At 35.3% G+C, this 27,889-nt stretch overlaps 1 protein-coding gene across 1 annotated transcript; it reads left to right on the top strand.

Annotated features, from left to right (window-relative positions):
- Positions 1-1,027: 1,027 nt before the first annotated feature.
- On the top strand, positions 1,028-4,344 carry LOC149565136 (DEAD-box ATP-dependent RNA helicase 15-like). Its single transcript, XM_089816273.1, has 6 exons — positions 1,028-1,070; positions 2,013-2,116; positions 2,884-3,115; positions 3,197-3,315; positions 4,010-4,083; positions 4,152-4,344. Exons 1-6 carry the CDS (start codon positions 1,028-1,030, stop codon positions 4,342-4,344), a joined length of 765 nt encoding a protein of 254 aa, XP_089672399.1.
- The last annotated feature ends 23,545 nt before the right edge of the window (positions 4,345-27,889 follow it).

Genomic DNA, 27,889 nt, shown 5'->3' with positions numbered 1-27,889 from the left:
GAGATCAAGCTTGAAATATTCTTGAAGGTTTATAAACTTAGATAGCAATAATATGTATGGTTTTCTTTAATAGAACTAAAAATAAATTAGAAATCATTTTCCATTATTATTTCAATGTAACAAGTGGAGCTTTGAACTTGTTAATGGACCTATCTAATTTATATTTCATGTTGTGCACTCATTTTCCACCGGTAGGCTTCTTTGCATGAGGTAATTCACATAGCTTCCATGTGTTGTTCTCTATCAAGGCATCAAGTTCTACTTTCATAGTAGCTTCCCATTTTGGTTTACCCAGAGGCTTGTTTAAATTGGGTTGGTTTGAATTTCAAGATTCAGGCAAAATTTGCATGCTCAACAACTTTGGCTATTTCCTTCTACAAGTTGTCTTATTTGAGCATTTTTTTCCATCTTCTTTCACATCCTTGATGATTTGATCAAACCATTTTAGACAAGTTCAGGGCATTTCTCGTGGATAGTCAAAAGATTGACTTGGAGGAGAACTTATTGTATCCAAGGGGAGTTGTGGTTTATCCTTGTCGTTGTCATCACCAAACTCTAAATGTTGGCTACTTGATGAATCATTATTTGTACTTACAAACTCTTTCATGAATCATCATCTACAAATTAAGATGTCTTTTCTTTAATGAATAATTACATCTCTACTAACAACTAGTTTATCAGTAGTTACATTAATTAAGCAATATACTTTTGATTTTTCACTATAGACAACAAAGTTGAAATTATAACTTTTTACATCTAGTTTATCTTTAGTATTATGTTTAACTAGTGCAAAAGAAACAGACCCAAAAATACAAAAATAATCAATGGTAGGCTTAAGACCTGTCCAAACTCTTTAGGAGTACTATTTTGCAAACACTCATTAGGACATCAATTGAGAATGTGATAGTAGTTTGTACTACTTCTACCTAGTAACGGTATGCTACATTTTGAATATGCATTATACACTTAGCCATTTCAACAATTTTCCTATTTAAATGTTTGATCACTCTGTTCTATTGTGGAGTGCATGGCGTCGTACACTACTAATGGATTCCCTATTGATTTGAAAGGTTGGTGAATACCATTGAGGTTAACTTTCTCCCATTTTTCATCCTCAATGTACTATTTGTAATCTGCTATTTCCCACCTCGGGTCCCATAGGCCTTTAATTGCCAAGTCTGAGGAATAATATAACCCTTGTTGGGATATCACACAGAAACATTTAGGTCTTTGCAAGGAGTATCTTTCCTATGCAGCACTTTGGCACTTCCAATGATTATTGCAAATATGTATCCAGTCACTACATCATTGGTAAGGCTTCCTGCAAACTCAGAGTTATGCTCGATAATTTTGAGGTAAAGTGATTGAAGAGTTTATACTCCGTAAATAATATAGGTCCCTCTTTCCATGTATCACTCAATGTTATTGTGGCAGCAATATCTTTATAATTTTCAAACGTGCGATTGAGAAATATTCTTGTTCTCACATACATTATTTTATTAATCACATTCTTTAATTGTGCATGTTGGCCTCAAGTGGGTCCACATTTCAGCAATAGGGTTGTTTTTTCTTAATGTTTCTGCATTTCGTTTCAAGCTAATGATGATTATTATTTTTGGTTATTGTCTGATCTTGATATTTCCAAAAGAGATTATTTTTAGTTTCGAAGTTCAAAATATTAACTTTTGATACTCTGTGTTTACCACCTTTGAGGAAATAGGAAGAATACCTAGACATTGTTTGAGATCAAGAAATTGAATTTTTTTTAAATATCATGAGTATAACCTCTGTATTTGAGTTGTAGGATGATTATGTTATGGGGAACCTTTGTAAGGCTCAGACATAAATTATATTTTTATCATTATTAGCTTTTTCTTGTTTACCTTAGACACTCTATAACCTCTTTTGCATGTTATTTGATTCAACAATATACTATTGTCACTGAAATATCATGCATGGAAGCCTTGTTTCAATATCTTGATTTTTTAATTTTGTGTGGTTATTCTATGCAGAGAAAATAAGATGCACACTAAAAGAGATGATTTCAAAAATCATGGCAAATCTTGATGTTGCCATGGCATTTCAGAATCCAAAAGTTCAAGCTGCCATAATGGATGTAAGTTTACTAGTGAATTTGTAGTGTCTTTTAAAAGTATTTACCAAGGCATGGTATTTGAGATTAGATTCATTACTTATGGATGTTGTTCTCCATGATTTTTAGTGCTCACAGAACCCTATGAGTATAATTATATACCAAAATGATAAAGAGGTAATTTTCTATTCTTTCATTGTTAATATTAATTTAGAATTTTGTTGCTCTAATTTTCTTAGTAGTTGTCTTTGAAAAAAGTAAAGTGTAGATAGAGGAATGGAAGAGCTGCATTGTAATTCAAATGGTTTGCCCCAAAGAAGAGACCCTTTGTGCAACCTTTGCAGTTTTGGCTTGCTATGCTTCTTTAATGTTGCGTCTCATTGATTTCCTTCAATATTGATTATTACATTTCAAAGATTATAAAATTGGAGATTAGGAAATTGCAAGGGAAAATACTTGAAACACACCATCACAGGCTGGAACACCCCATATGTCCAAGAGTATATTTTCTACCACTGAAAAGTTTAATATTGAATCTCCAAGAATGGATGGTATTTGTTGTTTAGAGGAATAGTTTCCTGATCTACTATATGTTAGAGATGTACTTGTTGCTTTTGGTTTCAATGGGATTCTAATACAATTTTTGCTAGATGGTATTCCCCCAGCAATCCATTGGATCCCCATTTGTTTGGCAAGTTAGAAGGTTTGTATAAGGACATCACACCATCTGAAGGTTAGTATAAGGATCCCCATTAATAATGGTTTCTTACCAATTTTGTTTTATATTGCAGATATGCCATGAATTTGAGAGATTTATCACTTATTTAATAGACTTGAAGTTGGTTGTATTCTATGGAGGGGTAAACATCAAAGTCCATAGAGCATTGCTAAAAAATGAGTGTCCACACATAGTGGTGGGTACTCCTAGAAGGATACTTGCTCTAGCAAGGGAAAAAGATTTGAGTCTCAAAAATGTCAAACATTTTATCCTTGATGAGTGTGATAGAATGTTAGAATTACTTGGTATGTCAGTAGATATATTTTTAAATAGATTCTAATTACATAGTCTGTTTAGTATGGTTTTTGATTTTTTTAATACTATAGATATGCAGAGAGATGTCCAGGAGATTTTCAAGATGACTTCTCATGACAAGCAAGTTATGATGTTCTTTGCCACTCTAAGTAAGGAGATTCAGCCCGTCTGCAAGAGATTCATGCAAGATGTAATGTCTTATGTATAAGTTGACCTGTTTAATCCTACATGTTATATATTACTTTAATGATTGGGGAAACTAGTTAGTTACTTAAATTGGCTTTATTCAGGTGGAATACTAGTTATGCTTATTTCTATAGTATTAATTGTAAGATTTTTATTTAACCTTTGCAAAGGTGATTCATGTTTTGGCCATAAGTTGGTAGCACACATTTGCAAAGGCGATTCATGTTTCCCTGAAGTTTTGTATTTCTTAGCCAAGCCCTTGTTTTCCTCTGCTTTCTCATCATCAGTCATCAATACTGAACTACCATAGCTTTATTGTAATTCCAAAGTTGGGATTGCATGTTACCTAAATCCTTTTCTTTGCATTCACAAGAATGGAGCTTCCTTAGAGGTAGTGCAGAGCTGCATTTTCTATGGTGCCAACTTTTTTTCATTGTACATGGTGGAGACATGGGTTACATCTATCATCTATTATTGGTTTTCTAACAAAAATACAAATAATTAATTCAATGATATAACAAAGTATTAAATTCAAAATTCAAGGATGGTATATTGGACCACGAGCTGCTAGTTGAACCTTTTCAGTACTTTTCGTTCAACATGTGCTCCTTGGATCAATGAGGAGATTGTTGTGGCATTATTGGCTCTTGATGACGATCGCACCAGCTAATGTTACACACATTTGTTTCTATTTATAGCCTATGGAGATATATGTTAATGATGAGGCAAAATTGACACTTCACGATTTAGTTCAGGTATTGAATTTATTTGAGTTTAATAATGTCCGATAAAATAGTAAACCATTCTCTCTTTTGTTGTGTCTAGTATTTATGTCTTGAGATTCTTCCAACACTACATCAAACTGAGTGAGTTGGAGAAGAACCAGAAGCTGAATGATTTGTTTGATGCACTAGACTTCAATCAAGTTGTGATATTTGTCAAGAGTGTTAACAAAGCTGCAGAGCTGAACAAGCTTCTTGTGGAGTGCAACTTTCCATCAATCTACATTCATTTTGGAATGCCACAAGAATAAAGGTATGTTTGATGTTGTTTTTGTTTTTGAATCTACCGTGGTACTTAATGTAATAATTCCCTTTTCTCTTTATGATCTATAGCTAGACAATGAAGCATGAATATGGGTATTGCTCATGACTCGAGGTTGAGATACCATAGGGCCTTGGTACATCTAGATATAAAATGACCTTGGACTTCTCGTGATTAAGTTTGAAATGTGTTAGGAAGCTTTAAGTGTCTCATCTATTGTTAGATTGAATAAATAAACAAAAAATGTATGTTAATTGTTTGACATACATACATATCTATGATTAGCTATTACTCTTGACCCAAATGCATTTACAGTTTGAAGATCATTTAGTTACATGATTCTAAAGATAAGTCCTATCTTCTAAAGTAGACTCATAATTGACGTTAAATATTATAATGAAATGTGTACATTTTTATTAATAAATGTATTGTAATTCTTATCCCTACTTGTAGTTATATTTCAGGACTAAATTAACACAAATCCCTGAATGGGGATATTACAAAGTTTGTATGGCATATGTGCATCCTTTGTACACTTATATAATTTTGCTTAATGTTTATTTTTAATTATACATTGCATTGTTTTTATAGCTTGAAGGGTTCCAACAAAGGTCAAAAGTCAAATGGGTCTTCCCTATCATGCTTTGCAATAGTATTGGATGAGTTTTTTTGTCTTTTCTTTTCCTTTCTAACTACATTATAGTACATATCTCAATCAAATGTTAAATGAGGGGAACAAGGATCATTATGCTCATTGTAATATATGAACTCACAATTATGATGTAATTATCTATTGATTTATCTCTCTATGATTGAGAGTCCAGATTGCTAAATCAATGATGTGCAATTGACTCGAGTCCTATGTAAATGTAGTTGATGGCTCTACATGTTTTCATTGATGATAGCTAAATGCTTTTTCTTGGTGAGGGTAATGATGTAAAAGTGTTGGCAAATAATTTTTTGGATTTTTATTCCTGGTGTTTTCAAATTTTTAATGCATTTTGGTATTGTTAAAAGACACAAGACTTGAGTTGTATCAAGTCAGAAATTGTGTTGTAAAACTGCCATGTTCCACGCTATTTCCAAGGTGGGGACAACAATTCACATATATTTATGTAGGAACTATATTGAGTTCAAGGAATTTTAGAGTGTGATTTCCTTATTCAAGTATTTCATTGCATAAAAATTTAAAAGATCAGTACTACAAAAGTAGTTCTATTTATAGAAAATAGTAAAGAAGACAAACGTATGTATGTTTGGTAACTCCAATGGTTCCTGGCTAGCAAAAAAATAGAAGCATTGAACATATGATCTACCCAATATGTTATTCTGTAAAACAAAACAAAAACACCACCTAAGAATCCAAATTGCTCTCTTCATGAACATAGGATTACAGTGCTTCCAGGATTAGAACATTGTAAAAATTGAAGAGTTAGATCCGAGTGGCACATTGTGTGGAAAGCATCAAAACATATTGAGTAAACTGTTATATCTTTGTGACAACAATCCATGCCCTTTTAAACCCTTAAACCATGAGGGGCACATGTATTTGTATATATATGGAAGACTTAAAATGTTAACAGATTACTATAGATTCACTATCAAACATCGACGAGAATTTACCAGCAAAATGACGGTCTACAAATAATTGAGACAATCAAATATACATAAACAAGAATCACATAAAATCAAAAGACTAGATGAGACACAGGAAATCAACAACCAATAACACTTGGATTGTTGGTGTCTAGACTAGTAAACAACTCTCTGTTTCAAGTCATGTGATTACTGGATCCACTATCCAAAAATGAAACATTGTTTGAACTTTTACAAGTCACATTACACATCAAGATGATGGATTTCAAATTATCTTCTGACTCCTCTATGATGTGTACGAAGTGCTTGCCAGCATTAGCTTTCTTCTTCTAGCACTTGTTAGCAAAATGACCATACTTGTATAATAAAAACATTGTAAATTTGAATTATCAAACCTTTAGTTTCCTTGCTCCTAGATTCGTCAAATGTAAATTGATTAAGTAGTTGGTTCTTGAATTGCATCTGAATTGAGAATGACAACATGTGATGATAATCCATTGCAAAATCTCAAATTTAATTTGCTCAACTACACTTGAGCTGTCATAGTATTAGGATGGGTAACTTTCGGTGAAGTCTCAATGGTTCACTTCTATGAGCATCACCTAGATGCAATGAGTGCTAAATGTTCCATTACCTCTGATGGGAGATGGGATTTTGTAAGCCACTATTCATGAATAATGGGCCAATGAGTTTGACTCAAAAACTACACAATTGAATCCTAATACCTATACTATAATGATTAAACTCCTTTATGGGTATATCTACTTCAAAAAAAAATTAGAAAACATGTGAGGATTTTCTCAGTCACTCTCTAATTTGAGAGGTCATCTTCATATTTTCTCAGCTAATTAACAAAACTCTCTAACTTGAGATGGTTGAATGTAGCAACAAAAACATGTTTTTTAGAGCCTAGATGGATATAGTTGGTTGGGTGGTTACAACCAACAACATTCTTATCTTTCATCAAAGATGATAGGTGTGGGTTATGGTCTTTTCTCTAATTGTATTCTATATCTAGCTAGGCTCCTAAAGTTGGTCTACACTGTTCTTCCCATCTCTCAATGTTCCTCCTATCCTGCTCCATAAGTTCATCCAACTTCCTCATGTTTTCCTCAAGAACTTATCTTATGCTTCTCAATTCCTCTTGCCCCTGCATCCCTACTTTCTAAAAGTACCTTTCAGAAGGCCATCTTCCACCAAGATGAGAACAAAGAGAAGCTTGAGGATTTCAAAGAACCTATTCAACAAGATGATGTCCATCTAGAGACTTTCAACATGCAAGGTTAGTTTTATTTCGTTCTCCTAAATTTTATATTTCTTCAGTGACATTTAAAATTTGGATTTAAATAGATCTAGAGACGTTTCAAATCATAGGGTAATGTTGATGTCTATATGTTCTTTGGACCTAGATTACCAAATTATTGTTATTTTATATTATTGTGTCAGTTGTATCTAACAATGTTGTGTTGAGATAGTGCAGACTCTATCCTTGTCCACTTCATACTTTGCTGTCCAAAAATGGGAAGTGGGAAAATTGTAAGTTTTTTTTGTATATAGCATATGCTATGCTGGTCGGGTTTTCACCCTGTTCTAATTAGATTTCACCAAGATATTAAAGCATGTGCATACTAGGTAAATTATTCATTTTTAGTGGCCTGTAAGTTATGGAATTGATTGTATTTTAAAATTGAATTTTGAGTGTTACAGGCATTCTTAACTAGCAGTGCACCATCATTAGTAAACTAGAATTTTAAGGAGTCTATTAGACTCTCATTTTGTGCAGATACTTACTGGCAGGCTGATTGTATAATTAGAGAGGATGAATTTTCAATAAGATAACCTTTGATTAGTACTAGTTCTTTTCTCTTATTTTGAAGAAAGTATTGGTATATAAAATTATATCATTTTTCTTGTCACTATTGAATATGCAAGAAATGCCATGGCATGGTGCTGTAGTTGCAATTCCAGTTTTTGCACTTAGAACAAATGATGGCATAGGAGTAGGAAAATTTTTGGACCTAAAACTACTTGTTGACTTGTCAATCACTTGATTCAGCTGCTTCCTATGAATGATACTTCTATTCATATGATGTGGTGGGATTCTTATCCATACATGTACAATGGCTTCGAAGTAATACTTAGGGTAATGTTGAGTTATACGGTAATATGTTTTCATTAGAAATCTATGCTACATCTGGTTTCACTTTCTTTCAGACACTAATTTGGGAAACAGGTCTAAATGACTAAAATGCATTTGGATATTAGATTATTTTTTATGCATGGACAATGGTCATAATTATTTTAGAAGAATTAGATTGTTTACTGATTATATCAAATGATTCCAATTTGCTTAAGATTTGAAGTATCATTTACAAAAGTATAGAACTTAGTGTTGAATTAAGGTACAATTTCACTTTGAGGTGATGTTTACATTTGTCATATTTTTGGATCCCTCATAAATCAAAGTGTGATTGGATTGCTATAAAGAAATTGTCATCCATAAATATTGACTTTATTGAAGCCTGAAGGGAAGATGCGAGGATAGCTCATGAAGAAAATTATGGAAGTGAATTGATGAACAGATTTTATAGCTTTGATGCATGTGTTGGTTCTCAAAACCGTTGACTAGAAATCCAAGAGCCTACCACTTCTCTGGTAGGATCTCTCAATCAAATTTTGGCCAAAGAACAGAAATCACTTAGATTCCCCTACACTTTGGGCTCCGCTACACCTAGGTGGGTAAACCTTTACCTTAACACTGACTGTTTGGTTCAAGGTTTTTCTATAGCGAATTTAAACTTGGAGTTCTTTGGCTAGCAAGGTCCTCAAACTCGATGAAACTGAAACTAGATGCTAAATATTTGGTAATTGAATGTTTTGTATAAATTTTGTAAATAATGGAATTGATACTTGTAGAAGGAATATGTATAGATTTTCTAACTTTAATAACAAAAGACCAGTGCTTTGTTAATACGGGCGATAGAGTCAACTTCGGTGAACTTTCACGTACAACTTCCTAATGTTCAATGCACTTATACTGCCAACAATTTTAATAATCCAAATGCGACAGACCAATTATAATGCAATCTTAAATTAGTCTAGATTGAATTTTAACTCCACTGAGAAGGAGACAAACTGGACGAAGGTACGGAAACAATTTATTATTTCACAACACCTATGATGATCAAATTTAAAATGCTTATTGACCATGTCCACTTATCTTATATCAAAATCATGTCCATAATTCTAAATATAATTATGAAGAATGATTCGCCTACAGTTTAAATCTCCAAGCCATTTAAAAAATAAACAAAAGATATTTTATTTTATTTTAAAAATAAAATAATAGACTTTATATTACAAAATCATAATAGACCCCTTATTCCTCCATACAATAATAAAATAAAAATACTTTCCTCCTAAGAGAATAAATGTAATTGTTCGGATATTAAATCTTACAATGTTCCTCTCCAACTTCTAACCTTATTTATATCTTGAAAAATAGAATCAATGTGACTTTTCAAATTTAAAGGTTGCATCTCAAAGAATAAATCATAGTCTCTTGTAACACAATTAATTTAGTCATAATTGATTTTAATCCTTTTACTATAGCCTTCCCTTTCAAAATTTAATCACACCTATTAACTTATGAGGCTTTGATTTTATTATTGCTTTCTTTTATTAAACCATCGATTATTTTCTAGCATCATCGCGGCCCACGGGCTTCAGTCGCACCAGGGTGAGATTTGCATTCCATATTTAACATTTTCCCCGTCTACCTTTATTTAGTTCCTTTGTTCCTGCCATTGCTTATGGCTCCTGCATTGGATTTCACCATCCAATTCCCGAAGCAGTTTGTGTGCTTGTTCTAGTGCCTTCTTGTATGTCGTCCCTGCACATTTCATAGCAATGAAGACTCCCATTTTAATCATATCCTTAGTTAGTTTGGATGGCACCCATATTTGACATGTTTGAGCCTTCCATTTATCAATTCGTGCCATACAATATTCCCATGATGTCTATATTTGATAGGGATTCGATTTCAATTTTATTAATTTCTGTATGGTGTCACCACTGACTAACATATTCATCAGACATCTATGTTACTGGCCCTCAATGTAACATTTTTTCTTGTACATATTGCGGATACTTAAATTACATGTCTTTAATATTTCTGGGCTTTCTTCAAAATATTCATGATTTCGCGAGCACCACTAAGGGCTTTTCCTCGATTCCATTTACAATGTTTATTATTTCATACTCCTCCAGCGACTTTTCTTCTAATTTCAGTATATGTGTTCCGTTGCCCCTGGTTATTGGTCCATGGTGTGAAAAATCAAACTATTGCAGTCACTGATTATTAATCTCCTATCATAAACGATTATTAAACGTCTGAAAAAAAATTCCCAGCTAATATCGAAAAATAACACAACTATAACTTCACTTATAAAATATGAAAAGAAATGCGCAACACAATGAACACAATATTTTTGGACAAATTGTCCCTGGAAAAACCCCTAAGGGAAAACCAGTTCTACAGATGAGGAATTATATTAAACTTCAGCAGATCAAGAGATACAAAATTCCTTGCCTCTCACTAGCAGAACTCTGACAACCTCCTAATTTCTCCCGTTGATATTCCCCACTGCTATTCTCGCGCTAACACTGCGCCCTTGCTAACACTGCATGACTGTTTGCTAACACTGCAAACGTTTCTCCCAAACTTCTTTTTCCAAATGACCCAATGACCCCTTTTTATACTACTCCTATTGGTAAACCAACGACCGAGATTAAATCAAACCAACGGCTGAGATTAAGACAACTCGACAACCAATAATAGAATTGGTTGCAAAGTGTCCAAAAGGGAATCACTAAAATTAGTAAATAATAACCATTTACTAATTTTTGGCAAGTGGACAAACAGTTGTCCAAACCACCCATAAATACTTCTGCTATTCATAGATAAGGATGAACAGCTGTCCAAGCTACCCATAAATACTACTGCTATTTTCGGGTCAGAAATAACAGCTGTCCAACTAACAATAATTAACACTCCCTCTTAGCGAGGAAGCTGTTCTGCATGACACCCATCTTATCTCTAAAGAAGATAAATTTGGCCTTTCCCAAAGCCTTCATTAGAATGTCTGCTACCTGCTCATCTGTAGGTATGTATTGTAGTCGAACAACTCCCCTTTGTACATAGTCTCTGATGAAGTGATATCTGATATCTATATGTTTAGACCTATCATGAAACACTGGATTCTCAGAAAACTTGATGCAACTCTAATTGTCACAATGTATCACAGTAGTCTCAACCTTCTGACCAAACAAGGCTACTAACAACTTCTGAAGCCATATAGCTTCACATGTCACCATGTTAGCTGCTATCTATTCTGCTTCTGCTGAACTTAGAGCCACAGACTTCTGCTTCCTGCTGAACCAAGATACAACTCCTGATCCCAAGCTGAAACAACATCCTGAAGTGCTCCTTTTGTCTATTGTACTTCCTGCCCAATTTGCGTCAGTATAGCCTATCAACCTGATACCTTCACCTCAAACATATCTGATCCCATACTTGACTGTACCACACAAGTAACGTAGCACATGCTTAGCCGCTATCCAATGCATTCTCTTTGGTTCAACCATGAACTGACTAAGAGAGTTAACTGCAAATGCTATATCTGGTCTAGTGTTGACCAAATACATAAGCGAACCAATCAACTGTCTATATAAAGTGGGATCTACATCCTTCTCCTTAGTTGTATCTACCTTACTCCAATTCGTGATCATGGGTGTAGACATGGCTTTACAATCCTCCATCCCGAATTTCTTCAAGATTTCAATGCAATATTTCCCTTGACCAAGGAAAATCTCCCCATCTGTCTGCCACACTTCCATGCCTAGAAAGTAGTGCATAAGTCATAAATCCTTCATCTTGAACTCTTCTACAAGGTTCCTCTTGCAATCCACTATGAGCCCTAGTGAACCTGTAAGAAATAGGTCATCCACATAAAGAACAAGAATGAGAATCTCACCCCTAACCATCAAGTAGTAGAGGTTAGCATCTGCTTCACTCTTCACAAAGCCCATTTTCTGCAAGTATGTATCAATGCGCTCATACCACGCTCTAGGAGCCTGCTTGAGTTCGTACAATGCTTTCTTCAATCTGCACACTTGGGTCTCTTTTTTGTGTGCTACAAAGCCTTCTGGTTGTTCTATGTATACCTCCTCCTTCAACTCACCATTGAGGAATGCTATCTTGACATCCATTTGATGGATTTGCCATCCCATCTGTGCTGCAAGTGAGATTACAGCTCGTATAGAAGTATACCTGGCAACTGGAGCAAATGTCTCCTCATAGTCTATTCCCTCCTTTTGAGAGAACCCCTTTTCCACAAACCTAGCCTTGTATTTCTCGATGCTACCATATGCACCGTGCTTTATCTTATAAATCCAGCGTGATCCAACTACAGCCCTATTTGTTGGTCTAGGTACTACCTCCCACACATCATTCTGCATTATTGAAGAATATTCCTCAACCATAGCATCTTGCCATACCTGATGTTTTGGAGCTTCCTGATAGCTAGAAGGCTCACTATCTACCAACTGACTAACTAATGCCACATAGTCATTGAACTTGGCTGGTTGTCTTCGTTGTCTAGTACTCTTCCTAGGAGCTCCCACAAACTCCTGAGTATCCATTTGTGTATCTAGAACCACATGGTTCCTGCTACCAACTGTAGAGGATGAAATGTCAACCTTTAAGTCTTCTAGATGCATTTCCTATTGCACCCGTTGCTCCATACTCTGTGAATCTTCACTAACTGAGTCTACACTCGTACTGGTAACTGTACTTGAGCTTTGCTGCCCTTGACTTGGTCTTGGAGCTTCTATTGGCTGCTCACTCTGATCATCTGCTGGCAAATCTCTGGATCTCCTGAATGCCTTGTCCTCCATGAACTTGACATCCTGTCTGACAATAATTCTTTTAGTCCCCAGAATGAAAATCCTATATGCCTTTGAGGTCTCACTGTACCCAACAAAGTACCCCCTCTCTGCAGTCTGATCTAACTTTGTATGTGTATCTCAAGGAATATGACAATATGCCAAACTTCCAAATATCCTGAAGTGACTAACATCTGGCTTCTTCCTTGTGAAAGCCTCCTCTGGTGTCATCTTTCCTAGCACCTTGTGTGGAACTCTATTCTGAATGTAGACTGTTGTATTACACGCCTCTGCCCATAAGTAACGGGGCATGTCCTGGTCATGTAGCATAGCTCTTGCTACCTCCGATATAGAACGGTTCTTCCTCTCAGCAACTCCATTCTGTTGTGGATTGTAAGGAACAGTCCATTCTCTCTTGATTCCTTCTCTGGTGCAGAACTCCTGAAAGACATTTCCTTTGTACTTGCCTCCATTGTCTGACCGAAGAACCTTTATCTTCTTTCCTGTCGAGTTCTCCACAAGAGCCTTGAACTCTTGGAATCGACTGAAAACCTCATCCTTAGTCTTCAAGAAGTATATCTAGGTCTTTCTAGAGAAATCATCAATAAAAGTAACATAGTACTCATATCCTCTGAGAGATTTCGTCGACATTGGTCCACAAACATCTGAATGTACTAGATCAAGAACACCCTTAGATCTAGTGTCACTCCTTGGAAAAGATGCTTTCGCAAACTTCCCCAACACACATCCCTTACATACATCGTCATGCTCTATGCTCACCTCTGGAACACCTGTCACGGTCTCACGAAGCAATCTAAGTGCTCCATGATGAATATGGCCCATCCTCCTATGCCATAGCTCTCCAAGATCTCTAGGATTACTGTTGCTCATAAGTGCCTTAGGAGCATCAAACTGCAATCTATAAAGGCGACCACTCCTAACTCTAATAGTTATGGGTGATTTCCAATCCTTGTGCTTAATCAACACATGTGTCCCTCTAAAGAGTACATTATACCCCCTATCCTGAAGAACAGATACAGAAATCAAATTCATACCTAAGCCTGGCACATATAACACATCATGAAGAGGAATTATCTTTCCATTCTCCCTCTGAAACTGAACAGTCCTTTTCCCAATAGGGTTGAGTTTGGACAAGTTTTCCATAGAAATCTAGATGTTGGTGTCCTCCTCCTTGTAACTGGAGAAGTACTCTCTAACTCCTATCATATGAAATGATGCCCCACTATCTATATACCAAACACACTGAGCTAACCATACAAGCTATGAGTGCAAACTCATCTTCCATTCTGCTGGAGAGTTCTTTTGCACTTCCTGAAGCTGCCACCTACTTCTTACCCTTTTTCCTCTCTGGGCAATCACTGACATAGTGGCCAAACTCGTGACATCCAAAGCACTTGACCTTAGAAAGGTCCTTCTTCTTCTTTTCACTTTGTGAATTTGATCCTTTGTTAGATCCCTTCTTTTCTTTCCCTTTACCTGCTAGGGCAACGTTCTCTTGTTCCACCTCATTTTTCTGACTCTTGTTGGCCCCATTGACAAGACTTAGTCTAAACTCCTCCTGAGTGAAATCAGTCCATAGTCGATCCCAACTCGATAAAGTATCTCGTCCACTGACAACTTGAACAAAGACACTCCATTGTTTAGTAAACCCATTTAGGGCTATTCTCACTAGCTCATCATCACTAGGGCTATCTCCAACAGCTGCTAACTCATCCTTGACAAGTCTGAGCCTGATGAGGTAACTTGTGACGTCTTCTCCCTAATTCATCCGGGTATTCTTTAGCTTCTCTCTGAGAATCAACTTCCTATTGGTGGTAGCATTCTAGTACAGATTTAGAATGGCGTCCACATCTTCTTTGATGCATCTAGCTCCGAGATATGTGGAACAATATGATCTTTGACACCATCAAGAATAATCCTCCTCACTTTGGCATCGTCCTTCCTATATGCTGCAAGCTATGTTGCATCCGTTGGTACAGGTACAACACTGGTAGCATAATCCTTGATACCATTCTCTTCCAACAATAACGAAATTCTAGCCTTCCAGACACCAAAATTTGAAGCACCATCCAATCTGTCCTGATCTCTCAAACTAGCTGAAGCCATCTCATGGGTTTAAAGCAATAATAAATCTAAAAAGATCAAAATTTCTTTCCTAGGGCAAAACTCTTCTACCCTTAACAATGCTCTGATACCATGTGAAAAATCAAACTATTGCAGTCACTGATTATTAATCTCCTATCATAAACAATTATTAAACTATTGAAAGCAAATTCCCAGCTAATATCGAAAAATAACACAACTGCAACTTCACTTATAAAATACGGAAAGAAATGCGCAACACAATGAACACAATATTTTTGGACAAATTTTTCCTAGAAAAAACCCTAAGGGAAAACCAGTTCTACAAATGAGGAATTATATTAAACTTCAGCAAATCAAGAGATACAAAATTCCTTGCCTCTCACTGGCAGAACTCCGACAACCTCCTAATTTCTCCTGCTGATATTCCCCACTGCTACTCTCGCGCTAACACTGCGCCCTTGCTAAAACTACAAGACTGTTTGCTAACACTGCAAACATTTCTCCCAAACTTCTTTTTCCAAATGACCCAATGACCCCTTTTTATACTACTCCTGTTGGTAAACCAACGATCGAGATTAAATCAAACCAATGGCTGAGATTAAGACGACTCGACAACCAATAATAGAATTGGTTGCAAAGTTTCCAAAAGGGAATCACTAAAATTAGTAAATAATAACAATTTACTAATTTTTGGCAAGTGGACAAACAGCTGTCCAACCACCCATAAATACTTCTGCTATTCATAGATAAGGACGAACAGCTGTCCAAGCTACCCATAAATACTACTGCTATTTTCGGCTCAGAAATAACAGCTGTCCAAATAACAATAATTAACACATGGTCCATGTGTGTGTTGATTTGCGAATAGGGAGGTTCAATAATCCTCTAAACTGATCTTTAGATGTCCTCGTCGGACATTTTGACTTCAGCAATTGCTTGCATTTAAGAATCGAGAAGACTACTGTACTTATTATATTGCAGACACACAATTTGGATATGAAGCATCTTCATTAGTTTTGGCAAATACACTACTGAAACTTCCAGATTGTTTGCACGAGAGGCTCTCTTCTGGCTTTAAATTTCTACACATCCCGTGTTTTGAAATCTTCTCAATATTCATGATGACTTTGAATGCCTCGCGTAAATTTTTAGGCTCTTAACAATTGAATTCATAATTCCCTTTCAAATATAGAATTTAAAGAATTTTCCACTGGCAGAGTTCTTTCTTCAATCCTTTATCTTTTGTAACAAATCTTTTCAAATCTGAAGGTAATTGTGAAATATTTACAACAGCTAAGTAATTGCCATTTATATTTTCATGGTCATACAAGAGAAAGCGCAAAGTATGCTCTGCAAATCCTTAGGCAATATATATATATGGTGTATGTGTTAGAGCTGCAAATTAAGCAGCACATGAAATATCTATCAACCCACAAAAGCAGGCCTTTGTTGTCTCAAAAGCTATACCATCAGCATCTTCTCCATGAAGTGCTAAAAAAGAACTCCAGTAACTGATTTGCATTGTTACTCTGCAAGTTGCTTCAAGAGCAGATGGGCAATGTAAAGCATATCTACGAATTAAACTCAGCTGCAAGCCGTTGAACACCTACACAACCTCCTTGTATTTTCTTAATCTGAATAAGTGTGAGAAGTTACCGGTATTGCCCTTTGGATATATGGTGTATATCATGTTATATTTGTTTGTTGTAGATTTTTGTAAAGCTTTATTAATAACATCTTTTGATTGTAGTCCTCATGTGCTCACAGTGATAACATCGCATACTATTAGATAGATATCTTCAGTTTTGTATATTATTGAAATGTATATATCATAATCAATAAGCAATCATCTCCACCATCATTTCTTAAATGGAGACTCTAAAAATTAGAGTTCCATCAGCATGAACTTCTGGTTTTGATTGCATATGTATTTTGAACAGATTTTATGACTTAATTTTATCGATGATAGGTTTTCAAACTTTTCTTTACGATCCATCCATCATCCCTATTTAGATTGTCTGGTAGTATTTTGATTGCCAATACTTCCATTATGTATGTGCCTTCTTGTATAATGATAGCAAATGATTCCAGTCATTTAAGCTGCTTAAGGTGTTTGAATGCTCTTCGTCTATAAATTTTACAATGCAGTTGGCTGTAATTTTCCACATCATTCCTTGATTCTAGTTTGCATGCTGTGAACATTTGTACTTGTGAAAGGACAACTTCACTTAGTAGATAAAATAGAGACAAAGAAACAATCTTGTGGAGATCTTATAAACCTAATATTCTATAAACTGTTTCTAGAAGAACAAAATTGGTAGATGCAAATCTTAAATATGAAAATTCTGCTCTCCTCCATTTTATTACACATCATATATCTCATTTCATTTGGATTAAGTATTTGAACTGATCCAAAATGATTGAAGGATATAGGCACTCTCTAGTTCACAGACTGAAAACAAGCATTTAATTTGTTTCTTATCAGTTTATTTAGGCATGAAGAGTTGGGCGTAGGAGCATCAGTTCTGCAAGAACTTCAGAATTTAGAGCTGATTGAATTAGAGCTCTCGCTTGCAATGGTAGCATCAACAAGTGCATGTGATGTTTTTGAACCATACCCGACCTTTCTTCTCATGCAACGTGAAATTAGAGGTCAGTATGAGTCCTTCAGCACTGATATAAATAGCAGTGCAGAATCATTACAAACCACTCAATCTGTTGGCCAAATGCAGCTTCACCGTGATATTGAGAATTGCTGGACATTTAACAGGGATAATAAGAAGATGGATGTCTTGATGGGGCTGATAAATTCATTTCCTCCAGTTACAGATATGCAAAAATGTCAAAGTGAATTTGAATTAAGATTGATGCTATCAACATCACTTAAAAAATTTCTGACAATTGATAAATCTGATGCCTATGAGGGTTTGAGGGAAGAGTTTGTTAAAGATTTATGGCTTCTATACAATGTTCTCAGATTTGTGTTGTTCATTAATAGGTCGTAGCTCAATATACTCAAGGACGAGTTTAATCTGCAAATGCGACATTCCCATTACCAATTTGCAATTTTATATGACTCTGAAAGGGAGGAATACTAAAAGCATTGCAGGGCCACAAAAGGATCATTCTTTGCCTAGCCCTACAGAGGACTGGTACTCTATATTAAGGTTAGTTACTTTAGAGTTGCCTTTTTTAGCTGGAAATGTCATGTGTGATATCTTTTTTTTTTTTTTTTGGGAAATGTTGTTCTTGACTTTTGAGTTTGGATCACAGTTACCAGGAAAATTCATTATAGGAACAAAGACTGAACCTCTGTGCCCTTCTTAACATTCTCGATTTCTGATATATACATATATTAGTTTTATCTTATTGATTTTCTCATGGACTCTAATTTGATTGGCATCTCTGTCTCCATACTGGTGCCTATTTTCCTATGTCTCAAGCTGATTATGCTTTGGTAATATCTGTGCTCAAAATCAGGGATGTTGTTAAGAAATAGATTGGAGGTTGTTTCTAATATCCAACAAATAGCTTGAATACATGTCAAGATATTGCTCTAGGAAGATATTAAATGTGTGATTTGATTCAACTTTTGGCTACCTAAGTCATGGATGTGTTTTCCTATAGAATTTCTTGTATATTAATTGGCATGTTTGTCATAAACCAATTTAATGTTTTTATTATCTGCAAGGAAGACATTACTTAAATCTATTAAATCATACCTTTTACTGATGCAGGCAGAGAGTGCCATACTTGCATTGAATTGTAGCAGTGCAATTTTGCATATGATTAATGGTGCTTTGGAATCCCCTGGACTGGGTGATCTTGATGGTTTTTTTGCAAGTTTGTCTATGATCATTGTTAGTGAGGTAGTATTCTATTTTTGAACATTTTAATGCAAGCTAAACAATGGTGTTGCTCTTGTGCTGTAATTTTGGTGAATTATGTTGCTTTTTTTTGTATGGTGAATGCAGCAATGTGCACATTAAAGATGTAACCATTCTTGCTCCATCGCACTCACCAAATACTGATGGAATCGATCCAGGTGACTTGATTCTTTTTTTATATTAATAAATATCTAATGTCTCAATAGTTGTGGGGATCTGGTTCCTTTTTTTTTAGTACATATTTTGAGTTTGAATTTAAGGCAGCCCATTGAGTATTGAATTTTAAAATGTCATCAATGACATTTATGCTTTTCAAGATACATAAACTCTTAAGTATAGTTGCATTATCAATTTAAACAAGGGAAATAAAAAATCCTTAGTTGTACAATTACTACAACAAAATGTGGCATGGCATGGCTATTTGTACACTTATTTGCATTATTGCTCACTATTGGTTGTGTTCTATAACAAAGGGAGACCGCTAAATGATGGCTGGAACTAGTTTGTGATATTTTGAACAAATCTCTGAACTTTGTGCTGATGGTTATGTATAATTTGTAACTAGTTTTTTGTCTCGAGGTGCAGTAGGCTATTTTGTTTTGTTTTGTATAGTGAACAGCCTCTATTTTGGTATAGTGACCTAGAGTTACGCTTGAAGATCTTGGAGGACAACCTGCCATGCAAAGACCACCTAACACATGACCAAATCCATTTAACACTCCATTCCAAGGAGCTGGTTCTGCATTTATCCGAGATGGCTTAGGGGCATATGGCGAGCAATTTTTTGGAACTAGTTCAAAGTATGTGCAAAGCAATGTGTGTAATGTCTCTATCTCCTGATTGCGTTTTTTTTGAAATCTATTGATTGTTTTTTTTTTTGTTATATAGACTCAATTTTAGATGACTTTATAGTATTTCTTACTTCTGGCTTTAGACTTCAAAAAGCCATTGACCATATGTTTTAATTTGATGCTAGTTAAGCTAACTCCACAGTTATCATACATAACATACGGTAGTAGTACATTTCAAATCATTTTTTGGTATATTCAATTTTTGTCTGATGGAACATGTTTTGTAAGTAGATTAGAAAATGTTTTTCTAATCCTCAATATTTCTTTCAAGTTCATGATCAATACATGAAGAACAAGCTGAAAGTAGTTCTGTTTCCTTTCTTGCACAGGCTAAGTTGGAAAACTTACAATTTGGCTACACTGAAAATATATCTCACTGTTGTGCAAAATGCTGTAGTAGAGGATTGTTTTCGGATCAATTATAATTAACCTAAGTATGTATTTTATTTTATTGTTAAGGGTCATATATTAAGCAATATTCATCCAATTTGGTCTTTACCATTTTCTAAATGTTCTATTGTCCTATGCAATCCAATCATAGCGGGAAAATGTAAAGATTCTATTTTCTTATCTCAAGCTTTACAGATATGGTCTGCATTTTGATTGGCTCCTTCTTCATCTATCTGCTTTTCACGTTTCTATCTTTATACATCATCAGTTTGGAAGGTAGAAACTGATTAAGTCTTGAGTGCATCTTGAAGATCGTGTTACTTTCTGGGCCATATGTCTACAGCTAATTGTGATGCTTAAAAAAAAAGAAACAAAATACTAACCAAGTTACATCTTTAGCATGATGGAGATTTTTTTATTGCCTAAATTGCATGCAAATAATAGCTTTGAATATTTAAATGGAGGCTTTTAATGGTGGTTGTACTCTAAAAAATGAGAGACATTACAGTCCATTAAAGGTAGCGCTCTAGATTAAGGAATGCTCACTTCTAAATAAAGAAACTTGGGGCTTCATTAGTATAGATTGTTTTAATATGCACTATAAATCCATTGATAAAAATTGACATTCCTCATAGATCTTCTTATGCTCCTGCTCACTTTCATCATGGTAATGGGTCATGCAGTGTGTTCTGAAAAGTTGATGCAAAAATCTCACACAAAATTGAATCCTAAAACAGCATCACCTAATTATATGGATTGTGGAAATTTCTCATCACTGATTCCATACAGGAACAATCGCTAAACTGTAGATCCCATTGTTTCCAGTATTTAATGTTTCTCACTGCGGTTAGACATGGCATAAATCATTTTGGGATATTGTTCCTTAGAGTATATATTCAAGGAATGTTTAATGGGCACTTGGGAACTGCCCTATCTCGTCAGCAACTTATTGTTTCTAATAACAAATTAAACAATTTAGAGCTCACTGTTCATGGGTTGTACAATATTGCTTGGTGCATTCCATCCATTATGCGGTGCATAAAAGGATAATACACAATCACACTTACACTACCCATAATGCTTAATTGCCCTATTGCATGCAAATACCCCTTCTATACTACTGCATGCCTAGTCGAATAAAAAGGATTACCCGCAATTGCTCTTTGTAAACTTGCTGAATATGGTAATTTTTTGGTAAGGTGATCATTGATTTCCAAGCAAGGGAGGGAATAGCCTCAGACATGGCACATTACAGATCCTCTACTATATAGAACTTTCTTGCAGATCCTCCACTCAAGGAAAGCAAATTAATTTGTTGAGATTGATGCTTCCGTTCTTCCCTTGTTTGTATATACTATAGATCTATTTTCTTTCTTTTCATAGTGGAGTGCTGCCAAACATAAAACTTTCCTGGCAAAACTGCTAATGCAACTCCCAAGACCACTTTTTGTAGTTACAATGATGTGTAGATTGTCTTTAGCTCTGTCGATTAAGTGCATGCCATTAGCTGTATCAACCAACAAGTTTCCCTTAAACTCTTTAAGCTTTATTCTTGTCATCTATATGAAATGAGATTTCAAGATGAACTCCCAAACAATCAAGCAATTATCTATGCCTCAACATTGCCCAGCTACTAATTGACTAGTTCCTTGCTAAATATTCCTATTGAGAATAGAACTTCCAACCTTAGCAATTTGATGCAGTTAGGTAGTCAATTTGTTCTCTTTACTTCAGATGGCTTAACTTATAGATATTGCTTATGTCTAATAGGCTACTCTGTCATTTTAAGTGCATTGTAAAGAGATTTGACTCATTTCAAAATCTTGACACTGTAATAAGGATTAACCTGGTTGATATTAACATTGTAATTCAAAATCCTGACAATTTAGTTAATATAGGTGTATATTATCATGCCCATGACCAAGGTCTGTTCAATCCTAGACGATTGTAGGCCAGTTAGTGCTTGCAGTTACCTTTAATAAAAAAATAGTTATTGCCATGTAAGACCACAAGATATCCAATTTAATTTCCTCAATTTTTACGGTGAAAATCAATTAAATTGGTTTTTATCAAGTTGTCAAAAGATAAATGAAATATTCAAATGATGAATTAATATCTATTAATTTAATTAATAATAATAAAATTATAAATAGTAAAATATTATCAAATGTCACTTGATTAAATAAAGCTCTCCAAATATGATTAATTTTATAGTCAGTGAAGTTGGCTTAATATTTTAGATTCTTCTTAGAGTCTTTATAAAAAGATTGCATGAATGAAGTAAGATGTGCTTTTAGATTTGATAAATTGTTTATGTTTTTTGTAGACAAAAACCTAAAAGAGTACTACACAAGGGTTGGATGAAATCCTAACTCTTCTTAAGTGGTGGATTTGTGATGGAGCTTATAACTCTACCAAATTTGTGAAGTCTCCATTGAAGGCGAAATTGTAAGGGTTAGGAATATTTCAGGAATAAAGAAACTTAGAGGTCTTTCATTTACGTATCTAGTCTGATTTGTTTTTATCTGATTTAGGGAAATAATTCAAATAAAGAATATTTCACACTAGGTACTATGTATGCATATTACTCAATTTCAAGAAGAAATGTGTAAATAACATTATGGCAAATGCCATTACTAGAGATAAAATTGTTGCGATAAGAGAATATTCTATTTCTTGAAAGTAATTGAATTGCATGTTTTTATTTACTTTATGGAAAAATTTCAGCTATATAATCTATATGATATACCCAATTTATTTATTCACCTTCCATCAATAAGAGAAAGGCGTTGTCTTAACTCAGAGCTTTGGCATGCCTGTGCTAGACCTCTGGTGTCCTTACCTACTGTTGGAAGCAGGGTTGTCTATTTTCCACAAGGCCACAATGAGCAAGTAAAATTCTGGCTTTATAAACTCAAGATCTATGTATGGTATGTGAAACATGTTCAACAGAGAGGTTGAAGAAAGTAAGTCAATATATGCTTATTTTCTGTCTATTATTTGCTTGTACCCAACCTTCAAAAAATGCAATTTCTACTGGTTGAGTTCAGGGATTACTTTAGCGGTGAATCTTCACCTTTTGGCGATCTCGTCTGATAAGTCAATCGTCATTTGGCGAATATTTATCATATTTGGGTCCAATCGCGTCGCCGGATATTTATCATATTTGGGTCCAATGCCTGGGGTGGTCACCCATTAGTTATCACATGATTGGTCAAAAATATCAATACAATCGCCAATGTGATATACAGTTTGGATACATTTATTTTAAACATATCGCCAGCCTTTGCATGATGTTTCTTATTGGCTAACGTTATTTCGCCATTACTAAAACCATATAAATTTTCCCTTGGGTTGGGTTTCGCCAACCATTTTACCGACGTGTGTCGATCACCCGCCCCATTTAGCCAACTGTTTCCTACTATAGGCTTGCATCGGAAGGTGCATTTTGCCTGCATTTGACATTCCTGCTTGTTAATCCCACCTAATTCGCCAAACGAGATTGGACTATAAGAAATTACTATTCTACACAATTCGTTATTTTCTGGTCTGAAGTCTGGCATTTCTTATTGTTGCTGAACTTTCAGAGTGTTGAGTGCATTGGCCATTGACTCGTGGACCCTAGTTTTTGTGAAAGGCAAGTGATTTTTAAATTATTTTGTAAGTGGTACGGGTTATTTTTTTAGTTTCACAATCTAGTGTCCGCTGGTGACTAGACATCTCACATGCTAAGATAGCCTATAGGTATTAGGTTTGTGAATTATATTGGGTAGTACCGTAGACTGTAGTACTATAGTAGTAGTACCCTTTTTTTGAGAATGAATCATATTATTGTTATTATATGTAGTCTAAGTAGTTAAGTCTTTTGTTCAACAACTAAGTTGATTTTTTTTGCAGCCTTTATCGGTTTGCCATGTCAAACAAGAGGGGTCTGATCCCTAAAATCCAAGAGAGGCCACCATTAACAAAACGCAGAACCATAGCGGCATATTTTGGTGGTGGAAATGTTGGCAACCTACAAGATTCACAAGTTAGATCTCCAGTGGTTACTGAAAAAAGAGATTCATCACAAGTTGGACCCTCAGACAGTATTGAAGTTTAAGTTGGTGAACCTGATATCTCAGTCGAGGACGAACTTGAACAAGATTTGGAGGAACTTCCCCCGAGTAGGGAGTCACAAACTGAGATTATAGAGTTGGAGTCAATCCTAGACCAGTCAGTTGAGAAAACCAAAATTGATTTCATAAATCAGGTTCATGCACGAAAGTGGAAAAGAAAACTAGAATCGAAGAAAGATTGATCTCGCGAGGATCTGTCCAAAAGGAGTTTTTAGTTAGAATGGATGGAAACGTATTGGTTCATTGAACCAGTGCCCAATTCAAATGATGGTGAGCCTCCTACAGAATGCAAATGTAAGATTTGCACAGAGATAACAAAGAAGGAGAAGAGGCTGCAGCTTAAAATTGATACCATATAAAAGCATGTAAAGTTTACAAGAAAAAAATTATAGATGGAGTCGAAAAATATGTGCTAACTTGGAAAAAAAAGGAGAACTATCTGCATATCAAGAATGCTGAAATATATGAGTTACACCAGCAAATACAGGAGAAGCATTTTGTAGTAAAAGGTTCCACTGAAGATTTCATTGGAAAAACAATGAAAGTGCAAAATATGAAAAAAGTAGTTCAATTAGGTGTGGTCTTTTATATATTGATTAGAGGATGCCCTATGACAGACTACCCTACAATGACTGCATCATTGCATTTTTTGAAAACTCGAAACTATCCTAACAGTCACTGGTCAATAAACAGTGAGTGGGAATGGGCTAAATGTCTTGCATAGGTTGAAATAGAAGATATGAAGGAATCTATAAAAACTCAGATTTCATTGCATTGTCTCTAGATGAAGTTACAGCAATTGATAATACTTCCTAGGTGTGCATGCATGTTTATACTGTAAACAATCTTTGTCGTCAACCATTTCTACTATCTGTTGCTAAATTGAATCGTAGTGCGATAGCTAAAAACTTATATGAATTATTAAAGACTACTTTAATTGAATTTGGACGTTTGGATAGCATGGAGATTGCCAAAAAGTTGGTGTGTGTTGGAGCGGATGGTGCTTCAGTTATGCAAGGTCATAAAAGTGATCTTTGCAAAAAGATCAAGAATGATTTGGCACCCTATGCTATTCTCATTCATTGCATGGCCCATCGAATGAATCTAGCTTTTGGAATTGTCAGCAATTTTGGTTGTGTAAGTAAAGTGGAATCTTTGATCAAAGAGATTTACCAATACTTCTATCGAAGTCCGAAACGAGTCCAGGAATTTCAACACTTTGTTGCAGGACTTACTGATGGGAAGAAGCTTCTTAAAGACAATGATACCAGATGGATCTCTTTGGATGGACCAGCCCATCGAGTAATGTCTAAATACCTATCATTGCTTGGACTAATCCACTCTGTGCGAGACAGATTCCCTTGGCTATATTCAAGCTTAACTAATGTTAAGGTACTCTTTAACTTTAGCAGCTATTTTCCCCATGCTACAGGACATGAGAAATATTATAAAAAAGGTTCAACAAAGAGCTATATACATTGCAGAATATAATAAGCTGTGTAAAATGACATGTAGTAGCCTGGATACTCTATACCGATTATTACCATTAGATGAAACAAAGTTTGCAAAGTGGTTAGAAATCCTAGATTTGAACAATCCTAGGAACTTTTTGCATATTGGTGCAAACGATGAGGTATATGCCAGGGTACATGAAGTTGACATACCAATGTAGTACTATGCCCACGTCAACCCCAATTCCAACCCCAATGAAGTAGGACGTGAAGTTGAATCAGAACCAGAGAAGGTACTTTCACGTGTTACAAGTGAAGCCTTTAAGAAGATCAAAGACTCTGTCAAGTGAGTTTGCTACAATCTGTCATCAGAAATCATATTCAAATTCCCTCTAGGAACTGCTAGAAGCAATGTCAATTATTTTTCCACAATATTGGTCTCTAAATAGTCCAACTAATTTTCGAAGAAGGATGACGACTCTGATTCAACATTTTTGCACACTTAAAGTAATCAATGGAGTCACCATAAATGAAATTTTAGATGAAACTCGACTGAGAGATCAATCATACTCTTTTGCAAACATAATGAGGGAACAATATGCTGTTATGGAGAACCCAAATGAAGAGGGAGCAGTAACAAAGCTTTGGAAAAACCTTCGTGAGAGCAATCAGTTGAGAGAAGCAATACCAGAATATTTCAAGCTTACCAATTTATGTTTGACAATGATATTGGGTTCAGTAGAGGATGAGAGAGTTTTCAGTACTTTGGGCTTCCTTAAGTCAAAGGTTAGAAACAAATTAGACAAAACTTTGGATAATTGTATGAGGCACTATAATTCTAGGTGATGCAGGAGCATCTTGCATTGGAAAATTATTGGAAAAAAAAAAAAAAAAAAAATTTGAAAAAGAAAAAAGGGAAAAAAAAAAAAAAAAATTCTGGAGGAGAGAGAAAGTGATGAAAATTAGAGAAATAATAAAAAATAAAAAGGAGAAAAGAAAGGAAAAGAGGATTTTTATTTTCGAGGTGCATAGGTGGCATAAATAGAAAAAAAAAAAAAAATAGTTGTCATTACATTAATCGAGGTGTGTAGGTGGCATCTTAGAAACTTGTGGAAAGTTTCTTAAATCTTGCATTTAATATTTGTTGTGATCCATAAAGGAAATGTAATTTTCTAATTGGGCCACATGGTGGTGCTTAGTTGTAATTCTAGAAGGTTATGGAAGTTGTAGAAGGTTGTGGAGGAATTCTAGAAGGTTGTGGATAAGTCATGCATGGGGTGGTAAGTGCCTATTTAAGCAAGGCATATGAGCATTTCTAAATCAAGCTCAAGGAGTAGCTTGGGAAGTAGAAGCTCAAGGAGTAGCTTGAGGAGTGGAAGCTCAAGGAGAAGTTTGAGAAGTAGAAGCTAGAAGGTGTGAAGACTTCAAGGTGTGAAAACTCTAAAGGTGTAGCTCTTCAAGTAGAAGTTATTGGTGAAGCTCTTGGTGTGAAGACTCTTATTTAGGATTTCTCTTATGTTGAAAAGTCATATCATCTTGCGGGTGTTGTAAGGTTTTTTCAAGTATAATAAAATTATTTTTGAAGCATTTTTTGTTTTCTTGGTCTCTATATTGTTGCATTCTTGGTTGTGAGTTGTTAGAGTGGTGTGGCCCTCTATCAAGTGGTATCAGAGCGAACCTCTATCAGTGGTATCAGAGAAGGAGTTCCTGAGTGTACAAGAAAATTGTTGAAGAGTGAGGTAGTTTGTACTAGGACCTTGGTTGGGTGAAGTTTATTAGAGTGGGAGTTCCTGAGTGTGTGGACAGATCGCCGAACGTGAGGCAGTTTACACCAGGATTTGCAAAGAAGGTTGATCTTGTGGCTGATTGATCTTTTAGATTGGTGGATTTGTTTAGGGTTTGCTAAATTTTTGGAAGATGGCTCCAAGAGGATTGGACCCTAAGATGATTGCCAAAATCCATGATATAGTGGAGAGGAATTTTTCTAAGATGTTTGCTCGGCTGGATGCTAAAGCTAAGAAGGTCAAGGTGGAAGAGGATGGTTTTGCTGATCAGTTTGTGGAGTCTGATGCAGAACCTGTAGAGCAACTAGAGGTTGTTGCTAAAGATATTCCTAGTGTTGTTGGGACGAAGGTTGGTTTTCATGATCAGTTGGTTGAGTCTGACATGGAGATTGTGGAGCACTCGGTT

This window comes from Cupressus sempervirens, chromosome 3 (assembly GCF_028749045.1).
Source record: "Cupressus sempervirens isolate cs-2001-9-10 chromosome 3, ASM2874904v1, whole genome shotgun sequence".
Lineage (NCBI taxonomy): Eukaryota > Viridiplantae > Streptophyta > Pinopsida > Cupressales > Cupressaceae > Cupressus > Cupressus sempervirens.
This window is presented reverse-complemented; position numbering and strand designations above follow the sequence as displayed.

What these genes read in the sequence shown, in the direction of transcription:
- LOC149565136 (XM_089816273.1), top strand. Translation starts at nt 1,028, where the DNA reads ATGGCGTCGTACACTACTAATGGATTCCCTATTGATTTGAAAG. An exon ending in TAGAATGTTAGAATTACTTG is followed by an intron (nt 3,116 to 3,196) that starts GTATGTCAGTAG and finishes TTAATACTATAG; the next exon opens with ATATGCAGAGAGATGTCCAG. An exon ending in GCAAGAGATTCATGCAAGAT is followed by an intron (nt 3,316 to 4,009) that starts GTAATGTCTTAT and finishes TTCTATTTATAG; the next exon opens with CCTATGGAGATATATGTTAA.